Below are 21,217 nucleotides of genomic sequence, written 5' to 3' on the forward strand. Positions count from 1 at the left end.
AAGGATATTATGTAAATTGTGAGAAATAATTACATAGTCTAAAACAAAGTCGCTGTCGCTGTCTGTCCGTCCCTATGTATGCTTAAATCTTTAAAACTACGCAACGGATTCTGAAGCGGGTTTTTTAATAGATAGAGTGATTCTAGAGAGAGGTTTATGTATATAATACATGTGCACCCGGGCAAAGTCGGTCGAGTAGCTAGTATAATGATAAATGTCAAGTGTAGATAAAATTGCGCGGATCAGCTAGTCATATATACATACAAAATACACTTAAACTTAAACTTAATAAACCCAATAACCAACTATAAACTAAGAACCAATCTATAACAAAAACTCCAACACTGAATACGACAAGTTCTATTTGGTAACAGTTGCTAAAGTACATAAATACAGTAAGTTATATACACACATTGTAAACTGCTACGATTTGTTACCATGCAAATAGAAATAGAAATAATCTTTATTCAAATAAACTTAATATAAGCACTTTTGAATAGTCAAGTTTTTTTATTCTACCTCTCATTCGGAATGCATGTTTTTCTTTTCAATCTTATATATAAAATTCTCGTGTCACAGTTTTCGTTCCCATACTCGTCCGAAACGGCTTGACCGATTCTCATGAAATTTTGTGAGCGTATTGAGTAGGTCTGAGAATCGGCCAACATCTATTTTTCATCCCCCTAAATGTTAGGGGTAGTCCACCCCTAATTTTTTATTTTATTTTATGGCAAAACAACGTTTGCCGGGACAGCTAGTTTTACAATAAAATAGGGGATCAAAGTTTTTACATGTGTAAATTCATGACTTTTTAAGTTAGAATAATGAAACTGTTTTCTTTGGCTTTTTTGGGTTTATTTATTAAATACCTCACTAATATTATAACTCTCGATCTCGCTTACACGCCAAAACTACTCAACCGATTTAAATGAAATTTGGTACACATAATCTAGACGCTGAGAATGGATATAGGGTATTTTTTAATGTGGAAATGGGTTATAAGGAGATTGAAAGGTGCAAGGTTGTATGGATATATCGCCATTTTCAAAGCCTGAAACAGATTTTTAGGCTGTTGATTAAATATAAATAAATAAAAATTTGACGACCTCGGTGGTATAGCGGTCTAGCACACCGCTTTACGTCCGATGGTCGCGGATTCGATTCCTCGCACGGCACAAACATTTGTATTCATGAGTCTGATTGTTTGTATCGGTCTGGGTGTTTTCCATGTATAATATGTACGTATTTACGAAAAAAAAAATATCTATGTACTTGTATCAGTTATCTAGTACCCATAACACAAGCTTTAGGTAGCTTAACGTGGGTCTAGATGGCGGTGTGTGAATTGTACTGGATAAAAAAAAAATGAGCTGTAATGAATTTAAAAAAGAGTTACATAAATGTCTATATGTAAATATTATCATTTTTAAAGCTAGAATCTTGAAGTTTAAATTTTAGCCTATTTATTAAACATATATTAAGAAAAAGTGTTATAAGGGGTTGAAAGAGTTATGTATAGAAGTGTCTTCATTTTTTAAGATGAAACGATGAAAGCCAATAGAAGCCAAATAAAAATATTTGGCTTTTATTGGGTTAGGTTATTAAATATTTTTCATTATTTGGTCAAGGTCACCATTTTACGCGGACGAAGTCGCGGGTACAGCTAGTACAGAAATAAAATATAAACAAAAACTCCAACACTGAATAAGACAAGTTCTATTTGGTAACAGTTGCTAAAGTACATAAATACAGTAGGTTATATAGACACATTATAAACTGCTACGATTTGGTACCACGCAAACTCTGCATTACCTCACTAGAACGTACATTAATCGTGAATGCATAATCCGAACTAAAAAGTTGGCGAAATATGATATTCAGATACACAAATCACATGGTTAACTAAAGTGCATTACATGCAGACAAACTTAGTAACACAGTGATTTACTCACACGAGTATCTAGTGTGTAAATTATAATATAAGACAAGTGTTAATAATCTTTTTAATATTATAAACTCAAAAGTTTATTAGTATGAATGGATAGAAAAATCGATGGATGTTTATTACTGTTTCACGCAAAAACTACTAAACGTATTTTAATGAAAAAGATTGATATAGCTTATACGTCCGAGTAACACATAGGCATATATTTGATTTGATTATAAATTTCATGTGGGTAAAACCCCGGTCACAGCTAGTATTATAAACGCAAAAGTTTGGAATGAAAATGAAAATGATAAAATGTTTATCTCTTTAAAAAACATATCAGTTACAATAACATAGTGTTGGGATGACCTAGTAAGCATAAATGGATGAAGAAATATGAATGGATGTTTGTTACTCATTCACGCAAAAATTATTAAACAGATTTTGATGAAACTTTACAGTAATATAGCTTATACAACAGAATATCACGTAGCTGTTAATTTCATGTGGGTGAAATCGCAGGCACAGCCACGTAAAAGAGGAAACGTAATTTTAAATACTTTTAAATAGTAACTTGAACAGTGCCTTCAAGATGGTAATGCATGTTATTTATGTGATATCATTGGTGCTGTTTATATATATAGCTACAGTTGCTATTTACCATCTGGAGAAACGACAGCTAGTTTGCTATTCAATATACCAATGCATTGTAAATAAACTGGATTTTTAAAAATGGGTAATTCGGTTGAGTTTCTTGCCAGTTCTTCTCAATTGAATCTATATATCGAACTGGACGGTAGAGAAAAAAATTACAATGGAAAAACTTGACGTTCATAAGCGGCTAAAATGTCCTACATGAATAAATGATTTTTGAATTTGAATTTGATTTTATATATAAAAAAACATGCTTAATATAAATAGAAAAACTATGAAACGTTGTCATTTCTATTTAGCCGTTATTTACGTGCAGTATGATAAAAATAAAATGTTGTATTGCACAAAGAACTCCGATAATGCCACAACAACCTAAGGTAAAAACAATATTTTTATTGCAAAACGAAGAAAGAGAATTATAAAAGTGGCAGCGGTAAATTTTAAAATACAGCAGACCTCGTAAAACGATCAAGTTATTGCCGCAAACGCATTTAGGTGCAATAAAAATACACATCCACAATCGTAATTCAAGTTTGAAATTTTTTTCAGTCACGGCAGTAAAGCATTTTTATACTTCAAGTTTAGAGCCCTCGTATCTCGTAACTCACTCAATGGTGTAACTCTTGTTGTATGAAATGAAAGTCCATTAAGATACCATGTTTTTTTTATTATTTTTAAATACATTTTTTTTTTCTCTTTACTTTGGCAACAAACAGTCGTTATAAAAACATATAGATATACAAATAAAAGTAATTTTTACGATAGACATTGAGTGCCGAAAATTTTTTACTTAATTTTATTTTTAGTGAGCCTAGTGGACTAATATAAAAACAAAACAATACAAATACAAAGAAAAAAGAAATAGGAATATTACAGTACAAACATAAATAATTATAAATAATTTTCCACAGACATATTCGTCCGTGCCTTTTTTAATTTACTTTAATATTATTATATTTCTTTAATTACCACTTTTGTACAACTCCAGCCGAGATGTTACAATTTGCCTAACAGTGGCACCGAGGCAGACCTTATCCGTCTGGTCCAGAACCACCGCTGGCCGGCCGGGTGAGTTGACAACATGCAGTGTCACCTATCTTTAATTATATAAATCTTACACTACTACTAATTTCACAGTTTTCATTACATTGTGTTGTATTGTTAAGATACCATGTTAAAGATAGCTGATACGTATTAATGTACATACTATCCATCTTCTTTTTTTTTAAATAGAAATAGAAATAGAAATAATCTTTATTCAAATAAACTAATTACAAGTACTTTTGAATAGTCATATATTGATTCTACCACTCATTCGGAATGCAGATTCATCACAAAAAGAATGAACAAGAAACTCGTGTGTTGCTTTTTTGAATAGATGTTTTTTTTATATATATAAATATCTGATCCCGCAAACGTTGTTTTGCCATATAAATTAAAATCGCTATTAAAAAATTGGGGTTGATGCTAGAAGGGTGAAAATTTAGGGTTGTATGTATTTTTCAATCCTAAATGATAATAAAATGAAAATAAAATATTATGTCGAAAAAATAAAAGAAATATATTTAGGAGTGGATATTCCTTACCACTTAGAGGTATAAAAAATAGATAGTAGCCGATTCTCAGACTACTGAACATGCATATAAAATTTCATAAAAATCGATCAAGCCGTTTGAGAGGAGTATGGTAACTAATATTGTGACACGAGAATTTTATATAATAGATTTCTAATTTCGATTAATATATTTTTATTACACAAAAGTTCCATTCGAGCGATTTACTGTATGAGTCGTGACTCATTAAGAGAGACATTCCAAGAGGCAATTATTCTCACAGTTATTTTTCAATTTATATACTCAAATATTCTATATGTACACAAAAACCTTATTTCCAAAAAATCAGTCATATTCACGCCATTAATACTATATTTAAAGTTAAACTTGTTATTCCTGAGTATCGTTTAGTAAAGTCAGTAGGTCTTTTATGGGAATAGGTATAAAATTTACAATAATGTACTAAAGTGTAATAGCAAATAGTGAAGTTATATTCCATAACCACATTATTTACTATTTTTTTCATCAATTGACAGCCGCGTGGCTCAATAGGCAGCGCGTTGATTTAACAAAAGTAAAACGGCGGGTAGTTTATGGTTGATGTATTTAACACACTCAGCTATATTACGCCCTCGCCCTCGCATTGGGATCGGGCTGAAATTCTGCCTCGTGTGTTATAAACAAATTAACATACTTGTTTACGCCGAAACGTAACATTATTTCATTTTTACCTATACTTTCTTTACGCAGCGATAGTTCGACCAATACTCTATTTCACTCACACGCAGCCGCGCATCTCGTTCATTCATTTTTAACTACCAATATAATAGAAACATAAGCGCGCGTTTTAATTTGCATATCTGTCTCACTCACGCATACTCATCCCATGTATGTCCTTCCTTGTCCTACTTCCTGAAACCATGTAACATGTCAAAGGACAAGAAGAAATAGAAAGACGACTTCCGCCCAGTTAGTTCAGGTTCAAGTTCACCGCCGGCCGCCATCGCTAACGCTGCTCAATTTGCTATCCGCCTGTACAAAACTATTATACAATAAACGCATAAAGTGAGAATAAATCCGTAATGTGTTGTGTTTGTTAATCAAGAAGTTTTAAGAAAAACATTATAAAAATATTAGTCTTGGTGAATAGAAAAGAGAACCAGCGCCGAGAATCATCGGGAGAAGTCGAAGAAAGGATTCACCGGTGAGCTCCTTTTGTCCTTTCTACCTATTCACTCCAATACTTATATCGTAATATACTGTAAATGTTTAAATTTAATTGTAATTTTTAACATTCTTCCTAAAAAGCGATGATTTAATTAAACGAGAATAAAGTGCAAGCTGATTGTGGCGTGCAAATTAATGATTTTAATGTTTGCTGGTGTGTAACTTTATAGAGCAGTGGAATGAAGTTGCAATGCAAATATTTAAATATTTAATAGTTTATTAAATCCCTATAATTATTTACTTTGCCCTAAAATCAAATAATAAGATAGAAGTTTAGTAAAAGAGTGTAGTAAAAACGCAGTTTAGTTTTATGTCAGTTCTTCCCAACTGAAGTAGTTAGTATTACAAATGTTTGTATCGTGGCAGGAATTGAAGCCGCGATCTTCGTAAGTAAAGCGTTGTGTTTTTCGAACTATTCTAAGATTTACCGCAGCTGGCTTTTACAGCTTCACTAAACAGTAGGGCAGTGCAGATGACACTCCAAACCAGCGGTCACTCTAACTTATGGAGTAGTTGAAAGCTAACTTCTGCATAACGGATACTTTAGTCTGAGGGTACCGCTAGGGGTTCGAACCTCGGCTCAGGTCGTCGTAATTTCAATCCTCGTTTGAATTAGATTAGAATCGATCGTATCGTAAACGGACGATATGGGTAATGATAAAAATTTTGATGGTTAAAGGACGCAATCCGTCTCCTATATGAATATCTGATATATAAAATTCTCGTGTCACAGTTTTCGTTCCCATACTCCTCCGAAACGACTTAACCGATTCTCATGAAATTTTGTGAGCGTATTGAGTAGGTCCGAGAATCGGGCAACATCTATTTTTCATCCCCCTAAATGTTAGGGGTAGTCCACACCCAATTTTTTTTTTTTTAAGGCAAAACAACGTTTGCCGGGACGGTTAGTAATAATATAATATGAATATAACAGTAAATAGTAAAGGATTATGGCAGCTCATTTAGAAAGAATAAGACCTGAGTTTCTTGTCAGTAACTTTTAGCTATAAACCACTCCGAACTGATGGTAGATTTGACATAACATAAGAGTCTGTAATAGACCTACATAAATAAATATATTTTATTTGATATACAATCAACTACATTTGTAGAAAGTGTATAATATGAGTGTGGATGGATGTAAAGGGGGACGCCCTAAGAAAAGATGGATGGATTGTGTGAAAGATGATATGAATAAAAGAAGAATATGTTCAGATATGACGACCGATAGAGAGCAGTGGAAGAGAATGACATACTGTGCCGACCACAAATAATGGGATAAAGGCAAGGCAATGATGATACAATCAACTACATTTATTATTTGCACACATTTCTAAATCTCCAATTAAAAATGTTAATGAAACATGATAACGAATAAAAAACCATAATACAAATGTGGTTTGTTATCTTTTCAATTGAATTCACGGAATGCTTTTAGCGTATAAATTAAAGGAGCTCGTGCAATTTTTAAAGGCTTCATTTGCATGGGTACGCCTGTGACTACGAACATTGCTATTAGAGCGGGCGCCGGCCAGCCGGGCCCGGATAAATTCGCCTGTCCTAAACTTAATGAGAGTCGCAGGAACAAGCGACTGTGGGTTAGTATCCTATGCAGATGTAAGCCCACCACGAGTAATTGTACTATTTTTGATTGGAAATTAACTATTATTATCTGGCAACCATTTTGTTTTTATATGGCAGCCATTTTGTTTTTATATGGCAGCCATTTTGTTTCTATATGGCAACATTTTGTTTTTATATGGCAGCCATTTTGTTTCTATATGGCAACCATTTTGTTTTTAAATGGCAGTCATTTTATTTCTATATGGCAGCCATTTTGATCGTCACTACCTTGTGATGTTCTGTTTAATTATGATTAAACGGTCATATGAAAAAAAAAATCGAATTATATCTAAATATCTTCATTCATATAGATCTATACTTCTGATCTTTTTTGTATCATGTTATATGTGCAATTTTCATGAATAACAACAGAACGAAGGTAAAAAAAAAACATAAATATCATTTACACATTACATATGTGCATATGAATAAAGTCTTTATAAATAAACTAGAAGTATCTGTTTGTAATTTTAAATTGACAACTTTTCATTAAATACTGATCGTATAAAGATCATAACTTTTATTTAAAAAAATCTTGTCTGTCTCTATATTCTTACTAATCAATAAAACAACTAGATCAATTTTTAATCGCAGATACCTAATAGAGTAATGAAGCTACTTTTGTTTTAGAAGTTTTATATATTTTAATTAAAAGAAGTCAAACTTCACCCCGACAAAGTTGCAGGTAACACCTAGTTATAAATACAACGAGAATACTTAAAATTTGTCCAGTCAGAACTCTATATTATACGTTATATATTACGTTTGCGTGGCAGAAACGAAAAAAAATATTCCTAAAACCTAATTCGGGCACTCCCACTAGATTCATTTATAAATCTAAACCATTTACAAACCTATTCAAACAAACACATTTTTATCAATAAACTAAGAAACTTCATATAAAGATAATGGTAATAGACCTAAGTAATAATTATGTCAAGGGCGCCGCCCTTGCCCTCCGCCCTACAGCCGTCGCATCGAACCGCCCGCCCGCGCCATTTCTGTTTGCTCGGCTCCCAGAGGTCGGAGCGCGATATTAAACAGCTTATAATCTTCTTCAAGAATTCGGCTATTGAAATAAAAAAGAAATAAAATCTAATCAGTTCCACAAAACAGTTAACTCGTTCATTTCAAGAACAATTCAAATATGTATTCATATATATATATATCTGTAGGTATGTAATATTTACATGTATATAATGCCATTATTATTACTATAAACTATTACTATTCCATTCTCGAGCCACCTACCACATTTTTTGTCTATCACAAAATTCTTCTAGGCAACTTTTAGATAGACTAAAAGTTGCCTAGAAGAGTTTGCATAAGAGATAAGACCGCTTTTGTAGCCAATTTTGCTTATGCAATCTCTCTTTCTGAGAAATTGCGTAAAGATATGCAATTTCTCAGAAAAACAAATCTGTTAATTTTAATTCCTGTAATATATCTAGTCCAATAAAGACTAATGTTGTTGTTGTTTGGAAAGTAACTTCGTTTTTTCCTAACTTAGGATTTAATTGTATTTTTTGCACTCAACTTCACCCTTAAGCCGTATAATTTTTATATGACTTGAGAGCTCATATAGCAAGCTTGTGTGTGAAAAATTACAATTAATTTTACGCAGTAGTTTTTGGTTGGTGCCCTTTTGAATATGGAGACCCATAAGCAGCATTTTCGACATATCTTCTTGTTTTACTACAGAAAGGGCAAAAATGCTGTTCAAGCCAGAAGGAAATTGACCCACGTGTGTGGAGAAGGTGTGTGAACAGAACGCCAGTTCCAGAACTGGTTCGCTAAATTTCGATCCGGCAATTTTGATGTCGAAGATGCACCAACGGAAGGCCGGTTGAAGCTGATAAAGGCACTGGTTGATGCACAACCCGTGAGATGAGATTGAGGTTAAATTGATCAAATTTAACAATTTATGATTATTTGAAAGGCTTGGAATGTTATAAGTGTTGTTATTCGCCGGTTCATAATATGAGAATAATTAACAACTTTATATGTAGTCATTTAAAAAAGAACATAATCAATACACATAACCGTCTTATTACGTAAGTTCTTTATCAGACAAATATTTCAAAGGATATTCAAATATATTTCTCCATTTCAAAGTTACACCCAAGTCCAGAGTCCAGATCCTTTAAATGCATTTAAATTACAGTCTCCAGTGGAACTAGACAAGTTGTAATTGGACGAGAAGTTTCCCGAACAGATGTTTGACGAGCACACAACTTGAGATTTTAAGATTATATTATTAATTTTATCAACTGAGTGTTCTTTATCGTATTGGACGTTTTAATGTAAATTTATAATTTAATAAGACAATAGGAGATACGAAGTAATGGTTATATAAATAAATAAGAATGAAGTTAGTTAGTCTGTTTGTAATTTCTAATTAAGAGCTTTTCACTAAATGCATTTGAAAGTATTGCTAATTTCTAATATGGCTGGACCGATTTTGACGACATTTTCACTCACAGATAGCTTATGTTATAAAGAGTAACTTGGGTAAATTTTATTTATATTTTAATTTAAAAAACAGTTAACTTCCATGCGTAATAAAAAAAGGTAATTTCGTCACAAGTAATAGCTAGCAGACGATAAGGTCGCGACTACAATTCTGGTTACAAATTTTGTGTGTTAATAGATAAAATATAAATTTCTGATGGTCACGGGTTCGAGTCCTCGCACGGTATAAACATTTGTACTACTAAATATCATTATAGTAAACATATGTAAATTTTTTTTTAATATATAATGATATGTGGTATTTTTCAAGTATTAATATAAAAAAAAATTCTACACTCCATTCCTACTTCGGTATAGATATACTTTACTTATCCCAAATTTCATATACCTACCCGTCTGCGTTATTATCTCAAAGTTTTTGCTTATCGTATACATTTTTTCTTCACTCTTACACTATACACCTATATAATGTAACTGTCGATAATTTTATATACAAGTGTTATTTTCTTAAAGTTTTTGCTTCACGTATAAATATGAAATAAATTAGTTTGAGGTTTAATCTACATATAAATAACCCTTATACAACTGTACAGCTAGTATATAAACAAACTCACTTAAAATACACCTCAATATGGAAGAGGACACTGACTTCTGAACCACAGGTATTTTCTATATTTTCTATACCTACCTCAGAAAGCAGGGACTTCATAAATTATTTATAAAAGGTTGTGAAAAAAAAAAAAAAAAAGAAAAAAAATATATCACTTACCTAGTTTATCCTGCAGAACGGTCTTGGTGTCACAGTGGACAAGACATGCTATGAGGATGAGGACCACGTGGAGCGCCATGCTGCCTCTGGCGGGGGGCGATCAGGTGAGCGGGGCGGGGAGGGGCGCCCGGCCACTCGAGCTTAGCCGACGCATACCTCACAACTGCAAACAAAAGACAACAAGTTCAAATACCATTTTAATATATTACTACTGCCCGCGACTTCTTCCGCGTGGGATAGATAACGATGAATTTCTATAGCAACTTTCATCCCTATTTTATTTCACCCCTTAAAGGTATTTTTTTACAGGCTTTGAATGTTTTATTTATTTATTTCTAATCAAGTTTCTGGCTTTAAAAATGACGATATTTTCATATAACCTATAAACTCCCCTTTCAATCCCTTACAACCCTTTTTCACATTAAAAAGTAGCCTATGTCCTTTCTCAGGGTCTATACTATCTATGTAAATGAATTTAATGAAATCTAGATGTAGATAGATCCCGAAGACGGATATAGGCTATCTTCTATTATATTCTATTTTATATTAACACCCTGACTGATACAAACAATCATACTATCTATACATATAAATAAAATTGGAGTGTCTGTTTGTAATATTGAAATAACCGTTTTTTACTACATGCATATGAAAATAAATACGGAACATACACCAAAGAACCACTTTTTAAAATTTTTGTCTGTCTGCTTGTCGGTCTGTTTGTTCCGGCTAATCTCTGAAACGGCTAAACCGATTTTAACGGGATTTTTTGTGGCAGGTAGCTTATGTAATAGGGAGTAACTTAGGCTACTTTTATTTTAGAAAAATAAAGTTAAATTCTACGCGGACGAAGTCGCGGGTACAGCTAGTCATGAATAAAAGTACTTATACCGTGCGAGGAATCGAACCCGCGACTATCAGAAGTAAAGCGGCGTACTAAACCATTATACCAACGTCGCCGGCGAGCCTTGACTAGTTGTACGGCTCTAACATAAGCTACTTATGAAATGTAATTTCTTTTCAGTGTCTCGAGAGGCTTTTCCTAGTACTCGGTTTCGAATATAAGCTTTAATATACGTACATACATAGTGCTTCTAACAGAATAGTCTGAACATATTACTATATCAATATAATAAATAAATGCTAGAAGAAGTAGACCTCAATTATGCGATGTGTAACAAAAAAATATATTAATTATTCTAGAATAACCTTTATCATTATTTCAATCCCAATTTAATTATAATAATATATAATTCAATTGGCATATGAACTGTAATTAAAAAAAAATACTCGCCACTTTATAAAATCAATAATATAAAAAAGCTAATAACAGTACATAATCATCAAATAAACTCTCAAAACAGGCAATTTTTTTTTATAAATACATACATAAACAATCATACTCATGAATAAAAATGTTTGCACCGTGCGAGGAATCGAATCCTCGACAGTCGTAAGTAAAGCAGTGCTGAACCGCTAGCCCAAACTCTAAAATATTACATTAATAAAATAAGAGATCGTAAAATGCAACTCAGACTCGCCGTAGCAAGATACACGATCAAATCTAATAGAAATACAAAGTTACAGCATCACATGTAACTAAAACAAGCGCACCATGAATAAACTATGAAGTCAAAATGAAATTTTTACAAATCGCAGTGCGCGGCTGCCAAGTGCCCCTTGGCCGGTGCGAAATCCAAAAAGAAATTAACCCGCCCGCTGCCATCCTTCTGACACGGTCACACGGCAGATTTTATTACCTCCATGAATAAATTTCAACACCGGGACACTAGCACCTCGTAAATTATAACGCTTTAAACCTAACCCGATTTACTGCCGCGCCAACTCTCAATATGATAAACAGGGTCTATACAGAACGTGCAATGGTTGTTATATTAAATGAAATCAACGGAATATCAAATGTTGCGAGATACAAGTTTATTGTGTCCACGAGTCGTTTTATGGTCTTCCGTATCTAACAGTGACTGTGGTGTTTAACGATGTGTAGTTTATGTTTATTAAAAACTTTCAGTATAGGACATAAGTTATCGCTCGTACTTTGTGTTATTAGGTACATTATGGGATATAATAGCATTGTAAAGAGTTCCCTTGGCATAATGGTCAATCATTATTATATTCTTTATTGCACTTTTAAATATAGTTCTAAACTTAAACATATACAAAGTGAGCAAAGGTGGACTTATCTCTAAGAGAGATCTCTACCAGTCAACCCAACAATGTGGCATAGCTAGTAGTGAGTAGGTAACATCTGTGCAATTAACACTATTATGTTGAAATGTCTAAAAGTTGAGAAAAATAAAACATTTAAAATTCAACAAATTAAATAAAGTTCTAATTATATTATAATTATAAAAAGATATACAATAATAAATAAAATAAACATTAATAAAAGTTATATATATATACATACATATACAATTACTATAGATATATTTATTACACAAAATACAAATAATAAAATACATGATGAAACTAATCATACTAAGGTCGATAAATAGTGTGATTTCAAACTTTTCTTAAAACAACCAATTGATGGATTTTCCTGTATCTGTACTGGTAGTTTGTTCCGTAACCGAGCAGCGCGAAATGAAAAGGAATTTCCTAAGAATTGTGACTTGCCAAGTGGAAGTTTTAACATTTATATAAGGTCAAACTTGACGAGAATTTAACTCAGTCTAATATACATCATTACATGGTATAAAATATAGTCACTGTCACTGACTCTCCTTACGTATTCTTAAATCTTTAAAATTAGGCAACGGATATTGTTGCGGTTTTTTTAGAGTTCAAATTCAAAATTCAATATTCTTCATTTAGGTAACACAATTTTACAATTACATTCTACAGTCGTTGAAGACTCCTTTCCTTTTAAGCATAAAAACGCCTGTGCCAGGACGCTCCGCTCTTCCATAGCTTATATCAAACATTTGTAAAATGTTTCTAGTTTATTATACTATAATTATATAATTCAATTTTAAAATACATACATTATAGGAATATATATACATATATGTGTATGTGTAGTCTAGTTGTTCGTAGTTACATTGTAATCGTTACTTCAATTGACTTTATGTATTGAAGCTATCAAAACCATTGATAGTGCCTACAATTTACATACCATACCATTAGGTATAGGTACTTTTAAACTCCACGTTCAGCCTGTAATAAAACCATATACTTATTGTACAACTCGGTTAACACAACTATAGGTAAGCCAAGATTTAAAAATGAAAGGTATAACGTTAGTAAAGTGCACTATGGATCCAAAATGTGTATCTTGATTTGTAGATCATTTACCTCATAATATGTACCATTTTAGTACTTACTTTATTGTGAAACTATCTCATAGTTTTATTACCTTACAACAGTGTTTCCCAAAGTGGGGCCCACGCTCCACGGAGGGGCAATTTGATTGTTAAGGGGGGCCATTCGAAAATGGACTCTCTATTAAAATTATATAGAATGTGAATTTAAATTATTCATTATATATTTTATAAAGTTTATTAACAATTAATTTTTCTTCCTAAAACCTATTATATAAGTTTCATAAGTGAACAATTCAATTTTTTAAATTATAAATTACTAGCTTTACCCTCGGTTTTACTCGCATGAAATTTAAGCTATATCACTGTAAAGTTTCAAAAAAATCCGTTCAGTAGTTTCTGCGTGAAAGAGTAACAAACATCCATCGAAACTTTCTCATTTATAATATTAATAAGACGTAGATTACACAGAAGATGGGGGAGGAGAGAAGGAAGAGAGGAGGAGAGAAATAAGAATTTTAGAAAAGCAAAGATGGCTCTATAATCGTTAGGATACACAGCCTTACAATGTTTCAAAATACACTGTATCTAAAGTGGGTATCAGTAGTCTTATTCCAAAATGCATTTAGCATCGAAATAAGCAATTCCAGCATTTGGGATACCACAAAAGTAACACTAACTGGCATAACTGGTATTTGCATAAAGACGATAAATCTCAAGTTACAAAACGTTAATCCTGAACTGGTTTTAGGTAAAGATTCAGTTACATTTCACTTCTGTTTGTGCAAAGTCAAAATCGTATATGAAATTGCTATAGAAAAATTTTGTGGCGAACAAAAAAAAAATCTAAATATCTTTATTCGTATAGGTCTATTACAGACTTATGATATGTGAAATCTAACGTCAGTTCGGAATGATTTCGAGATGAGCAGATCAAAAACTCAGCTGGTATTTTCAAATAAATATTGTACATGTTTTTAAAATTTGGGAGAATAGATTGTCCTCCAGCATATGCTATTTCAAAAGCAAATAATCAGTGTTTGTAACGCAAACAGACCAGTCCCCACAAGCAGTACCTGTTCACGAGTATCACGGATGAGCCAGCCATCATTGATATCAACCATATTGACCTGGCCCACCCATTAAAATAAGTAAATTATTACGTTATATTAAATAGAAACATGTTTTTTACAGTATAAGTAAATTTTTCAATTTTTAAAAAGAAGTTATATAATATTCTCTTGAATCATCAAAATGAGTTATAACTGTATTGCATTGTGTTAGCATTGTATTTAGCTATGTTTAGCATCAGTGCGATATTATATATTTATTACATACTATGTTTTTATACATGTAATATTACTATATATATATTTAGTTTTCATACTGCTTTCTTGATATATGATAGCGTAGCGGCTTTTGTATTGATTGCCGCAAGCATCCTCATGTAAAGTGCGAATACTGTAACTACCATATAGTAATTTTTGTAGCAGTGACGTGGTCGAGTGGAATGAGTAGTCATGCTCACTAAAATGTCCAGACATGTGGCGGCGTGGTGGGCCGGGTCATTGGGCTCCCTAAAATATTTTAGGTTGAGTGCAGTGATGGCTGGCTCATCCGTCATACTCGTGAACGAGTTCTGCTCTAGGGACTGGTCTGCTCTTATCACTACGACTGATTTAATCTTATTGTATATTTATATTTGACCCAAAAAATTTGTGCTGGTTGGTAGTTTGCATTCACACGTTTCGATTTGTAAATGTAAACTTACAAGTATTATTTAAAAGAGCAACACACAAGTTTCGGTCTGGGTATTTTCTATGTATAATATGTATGTATTTACAAAAAAAATATATCTATGTATATGTATCAGTTATCTAGTACCCATAACACAAGCTCTAGCTAACATAACTTGGGTCTAGGTGGCTCTGTGTGAATTGTCCTGAGATTATTATTATTATTACTATTTGTATATACATAAAGCGCCTACAGTTTTTCTCTGCACAGCCTATGGTTGACTGGTAGAAAATGCCTTAAGGCGTTAAGTCCGCCATATGTACTTTTACCTTGGTATTTTGTGCATTAAAGTTATATAAATAAATAAATAAATAAATAACGCTTCTTATATTGTGCATTAAAGAATAAATAAAATTAAACATCAATACATAGAGATATAAATATATTCAATACATAAGTGTATTCCTCTCGCCAAAAACAACTTGATAGATTGTGATGCATGTACCGCATTACATGCCAATGCTCAAGATTAATTCTCTTAAGAGTTCCAATATTACTAGTTGCTCGCCCCGGCTATGCCCGGGTGTACATGTATTATACATATAAATCTTCCTCTAGAATCACTCTATCTGTTAAAAAAACCTATTCAAAATACGTTGCGTTTTTAGAGATTTAAGCATACATAGGGACGGACAGACAGCGACCGCGAGTTTGTTTTATACTATGTAAAGATATATATGTACAGCATTTGACGGCCTCTATGGTGAAGCGGTGTAACACGCCGTCCTACGTCTTATGGTCGCAGGTTCGATTCCTCGCACAGCACAAACGTTTGTATTCATGAGTATGATTGTTTGTATCGGTCTGGGTGTTTTCTATGTATATGTGAATATTTACGAAAAAACTATCTATGTATTTGTATCAGTCAACCAATACTCATAACACAAGTTGTAGTTAGCTTAACTGAGGTCTAGATGGCGCTGTGTGAATTGTCCTGTGATTATAATTATTATTATTATAGCCTTACAGTAGTCGCATAGTACGTGTAGTTTAGTTTAGTAATTTAGTGGAATGGACTGGTAAAATTTATAATAATAAATTTCACCAGTCCATTCCACTAAATTACTAAACTAACTACTAGTAAATATACTAGCTGTCCCCGTGAACTGCGTTCCACCTCAGAATTGAATAATATGGCAAAGGTTCTTTGAAGTTTAGTTACGCAATAAATTTAGAATAGAATAAGAATAGATTTTTTTTTATTAACTCGTTTTTACAGTAATAACATAAGAAATACAAGAATAATTTACACATTAAAAAACGGAGTCAATGTGGGCCACAACTCAGCATAATGCTGGAAATATCTATATATAATATATAATATAATTTCTTAACGAAACACTCATTTCTAACTAAAAACAGTTAGTATGGAAAAATGAATTTGTTATTTTTACTATTTCCTATGCAATTTCTTCATATTTACTCACCAATGAAATCTTCCTTGGAGCTCTACAAATATTTCAAAACTATAATTAGCCAAATCGATCCAGCCGTTTTTGAATTTTTCGAGACTAATAAACGTCATTTAATTTTTATATATAAGATTTAATATAATTGTGCGTGAATTTCATTCTTTATTATTCAAATAAAATTTCTAAAATAACAATAGTTACTCCTTATAACATTAGCTATCTGCAAGCGAAGACCATATCAAATCGGCCCAGCCGTTTCAAAGATTAACAAGACCAAACAGCCAAACAAAATAGTTTTTTACACAATTTTTTTAAAGTAAGTACCGTATAGACTTATTGTATGTTAAAGTAAATTTTATGTAAAGTATGTTTTTAAAGTTATATTTTATAGCATGACTAGCTTTTACCCGCGGCTTCACTGACGTTAATTTATCCCCTTGGGGGAGGAATTTATCAAAATCCTTTCTATGGGGATGGCTACGTCATAGTAGCTTTATGCATGCAAAATCTCAGCCCGATCGGTTTAAAATTGACAAACTTTCATCCCCAATTTTATTCCCATGGGGTAGAATTAATCAAAATCCTACGTCATAACATCTACCTGCATGCCAAATTTCAGCCCGATCCGTCCAGTGGTTTGGGTTGCGCGTTGATAGATCACTATGTCAGTCATCTTTGAGTTATAATAATAATAATAACTCTTTATTGCGCATATAAAAAAAACAAATAATTACAAAAAATAAAGAAAGAAAAGTATGCGAACAAAACGCGGCCTTATCGCTCAAAGCGATCTCTTACAGACAACCCGGGAGATAAAAGTATTCGGTGAGGGAAAGGTAGGTGGCCCACTAAAAAAGAGACTTAAATATTATATGAATACTAAATACATATACATACAAATACTAAAGGTATCTATATATATAAATAATATATATATATATAAATAATATATATATATATAAATAAAATATATAAAAAAATACATGTATGACGAAACAAAACATTAAAGAAAGATTTTAAATTAGAGAGAACGTGAGATTTGATTAGTTTTTAGAAAATGGAATGAGATTCAGCAGATCTCATAGAAAGTGACGAGGAGTTCCAAAGACGAATAGCTTGGAGAGTAAAGGATTAAGAAAAGAAGTTGGTAGAATGAGGAGGGGTTACCAGACAAAGACCTCTCGTTATATATATTTAGAAGATATATCTTCTTGCTATTTTTAATTCAGCTAGTACCCACAAAGCCTGTAAGTGGCCTATCCAATCGCTTGTTTTCTGAATTACAGAGCTGCATTTATGCACGCCGCACAAATGTGAGTTATGAGGCGTCCGATGGTCAGCTAACTGAATTCCATGTCATTTGCCCCATGAGATACTATATTTGTGTGATTTCCTAGACATATTACATTGGTTTAAGATTGGTACATAATTTAACTGGAACTTTAAACTAACACAAATGGGTGTATAATTTTGACAGATACATGAAATGAAATGAAATGAAATGGTATTTGTTCGGTAGATGTTTATACACACGACACTTGGAGGAATTACAAAAAAAAGATCTCAGGACAATTCACACAGCGCCATCTAGACCCAAGTTAAGCTAGCTAAAGCTTGTGTTATGGGTACTAGATAGCTGATACATATACATAGATTTTTTTTAAATACATACATATTATATATAGAAAACACCCAGACCGATACAAACAATCATACTCATGAATATAAATGTTTGTGCCGTGCGAGAAATCGAACCCGCGACTGGACTGTATTTGGACGACTAAAGAAGGCAATTTTGATGTATTTTTTAGCCATACTGCAGTGATCGTAGGAAAAGGGAAATAAGGAACTCACCCAATTGCACAAATTATGGTATAGATGATCTGCGTCGGCGACTGGAAGCATTTGAGGTTTTAAATAACAGTACACCACATTCGCGTCACAAATACAGTTTGTTATAATATTTAAAGAGGTCCTTGTTTTAAATTGATGGTGGTTGTTTCACTTGTTAGATGGCGGCGAATAAATGAGTTGTCCATATTGTGCAGGGGAAGGTGGGCGGGAAAAACAGTGTGGCGGCTTACCAACTTATTTTTTTTTTTATGGTTTTAGAAGAAGCACAAATACAATTTGATTTTATAACCCTCTAAAAGGAAATGCGAGTATAAAATCAGTATTATGATTACATACGGCATTCTTATAAAGAAATACAATTATTTCCTTTATACTCGTAACGATAACTCATTGGAGAGGAACGCAAAATGGCCACTTAATGGCTCATTATGCGGTCGAGCACGTGTATTTTTATTTTGCAGTAAAATTGTTATGAATACTCCGCCTCGGTTGCATTTCATACATAAATAATTTATTGTATCCACACTGTTTTATAAACGACTAGCTTTGTCCGCGGCGTCGCTCGCGTTAATTTATCCTCTTAAGGGTGGAATTCAAAATCCATTCTTAGACGATGCCTACGTCAGAGTAATTTTTTTTTTATGAATGATAATGGAATGGCGTCCCCGCCTGCGCTGACGATTTACTCTGGCGGGGCACTAGTGGAGGATAATAAGATGAGCGTGAAGTCAGGTCAGTTAGCCCATCGTGACAAATTCATCAGAAATTTATCACGATGGTTTCCAGAGGGAACCGCGTGGATGTCAACCTGACATGGTACTTGGCTAGTGAGGGGTTATTAGTCCACATTACTAACAATCCCCTTTCCCCCCTCATAGTAGCTTTATGCATGCAAAGTCTCAGCCCGATCGGTTTAAAATTGACAAAGTTTCATACAAACTTTCATCCCCTATTTTATGCCCTTGGGGGTAGAATTAATCAAAATCCTTTCTTAGGGGATGCCTACGTGAAAGTAGCTTTATGCATGCAAAGTCTCAGCCCGATTGGTATAAAATTGACAAAATTTCATACAAAATTTCAACCTCTATTTTATCCCCTTGGGGGTAGAATTAATCAAAATCCTTTCTTAGCGGATGCCTACGTCATAACATCTACTTGCATGCCAAATTTCAGCCCGATCCGTCCAGTGGTTTGGGTTGTGCGTTGATAGATCACTATGTCAGTCACCTTTGAGTTATATATATTTATTTTGTTATTGTTCTAAAATTATCATTTAAATTCATATAAAGTACTAACTGACGCTGTACTTGAGTTTCCTAAATGTTCTTTCAAATATGTGACTCGGTACAACACGGGGTAGCTACTGTGACGGTTACCATTCTAAAAATGTTAATAATAAGTTGTATGTTTGTTGACTTATAATTATTAATGTAACATGACTGAAAATATTATGTTGAAAGATCGTTTACCATATATTTGTAATATCGAAAGTTATACAGCAAGAACAATATGTCGTATTTGTAAGACCGAAACATTATAGTTGTAAGCAATTCCCAAAATGCTCTAAATTTATATATAAATGATTATTATCTAATTCAACTATACTTGAAAGGAATATACTAATAATAATACTAATAATCTCAGGACAATTCACACAGCGCCATCTAGATCCAAGTTAAGCTAGCTAAAGCTTGTGTTATGGGTACTAGACAACTGATACATAGATTTTTTTTTCGTAAATACATACATATAATACATAGAATAGAAAAAACTCAGACCGATACAAACAATCATACTCATAATTACAAATGTTTTGTACTGTGCGGGGAATCGAATCCGCGACCATCGGTCGAAAAGCGGTGTGCTAGACCGCTAGACCACCGAGGTTGTCAAGAATATAAATCTTATAAATCACATGCATTCAGCTTAAGATTGAATTAAACTCTGTAATATGCGGTACAATACAAGTCCTTCTGAGCTCGGTATTGTGTACAACAAATTGTACGGACATACGCTGTCTTCTTTTCTCTGTCGATACCATCATTGTAGATTGTATCCTATTGTTAACTGAGCACTAGTATGCTTCCCAAATGGCGGGCGCTTGTAAATAGACGTTGTAAGCAGAACTAATGCATTTCATTGATGATACTTATACTATATATCCGCAGAGAAAATATTGGATCTGTAGTATTTATTGTTGTATATCGTCGTGGAGATCTTTGGGGAGGCCTATGTCCAGCAGTGGACGTCTTCCGGCCTGCGATGATGATGATGATGATGATTGTTGTCTGTAGTTTAAATATTAACTGCAATGGTCTGCTGCTAGTTAACCGTTATTTTCAGTTTTAGTGGTAATTTCGGAATATTCTTTTATCAGCTTAAGGGTCTACTTTTAAAGGACATGCCGAAATTTCAACAGGTACATCACAAAAAACTGCTATATTTTCACCGCCCACAAATAATAAAGTAATATAAAAGCATGGTAATGAAGATTATTATTATGGTAAAAAAAGTACAAGGGTTTAGTTATGCATACACAGTATTTTTAATACAGTAGACTCAGTAAATTATGTTAAAAATTTAATTAAAAACAATAAATAATTCGTCTCAAATGAAACATATAACAAACATCTATCCATCCATAC

General features: G+C 32.9%; 1 protein-coding gene across 1 annotated transcript in view; it reads right to left on the reverse strand.

Moving 5' to 3' along the window:
* Positions 1-21,217, reverse strand: part of LOC131851627 (nephrin-like) — a gene marked incomplete at its 3' end in the record, with an annotated part of 550,959 nt that overhangs the window by 424,598 nt on the left and 105,144 nt on the right. Inside the window, exon 2 of the mRNA XM_059202146.1 lies at positions 10,226-10,388. Within this exon, the coding sequence (XP_059058129.1) occupies positions 10,226-10,304 (79 nt within the window). The remainder of the gene's footprint in view (positions 1-10,225; positions 10,389-21,217) is intronic.

Source organism: Achroia grisella, unplaced genomic scaffold, assembly GCF_030625045.1.
Source record: "Achroia grisella isolate CSIRO2021 unplaced genomic scaffold, CSIRO_AGI_Agris_v1 utg794, whole genome shotgun sequence".
In the NCBI taxonomy this organism is placed as follows: Eukaryota; Metazoa; Arthropoda; class Insecta; order Lepidoptera; family Pyralidae; genus Achroia; species Achroia grisella.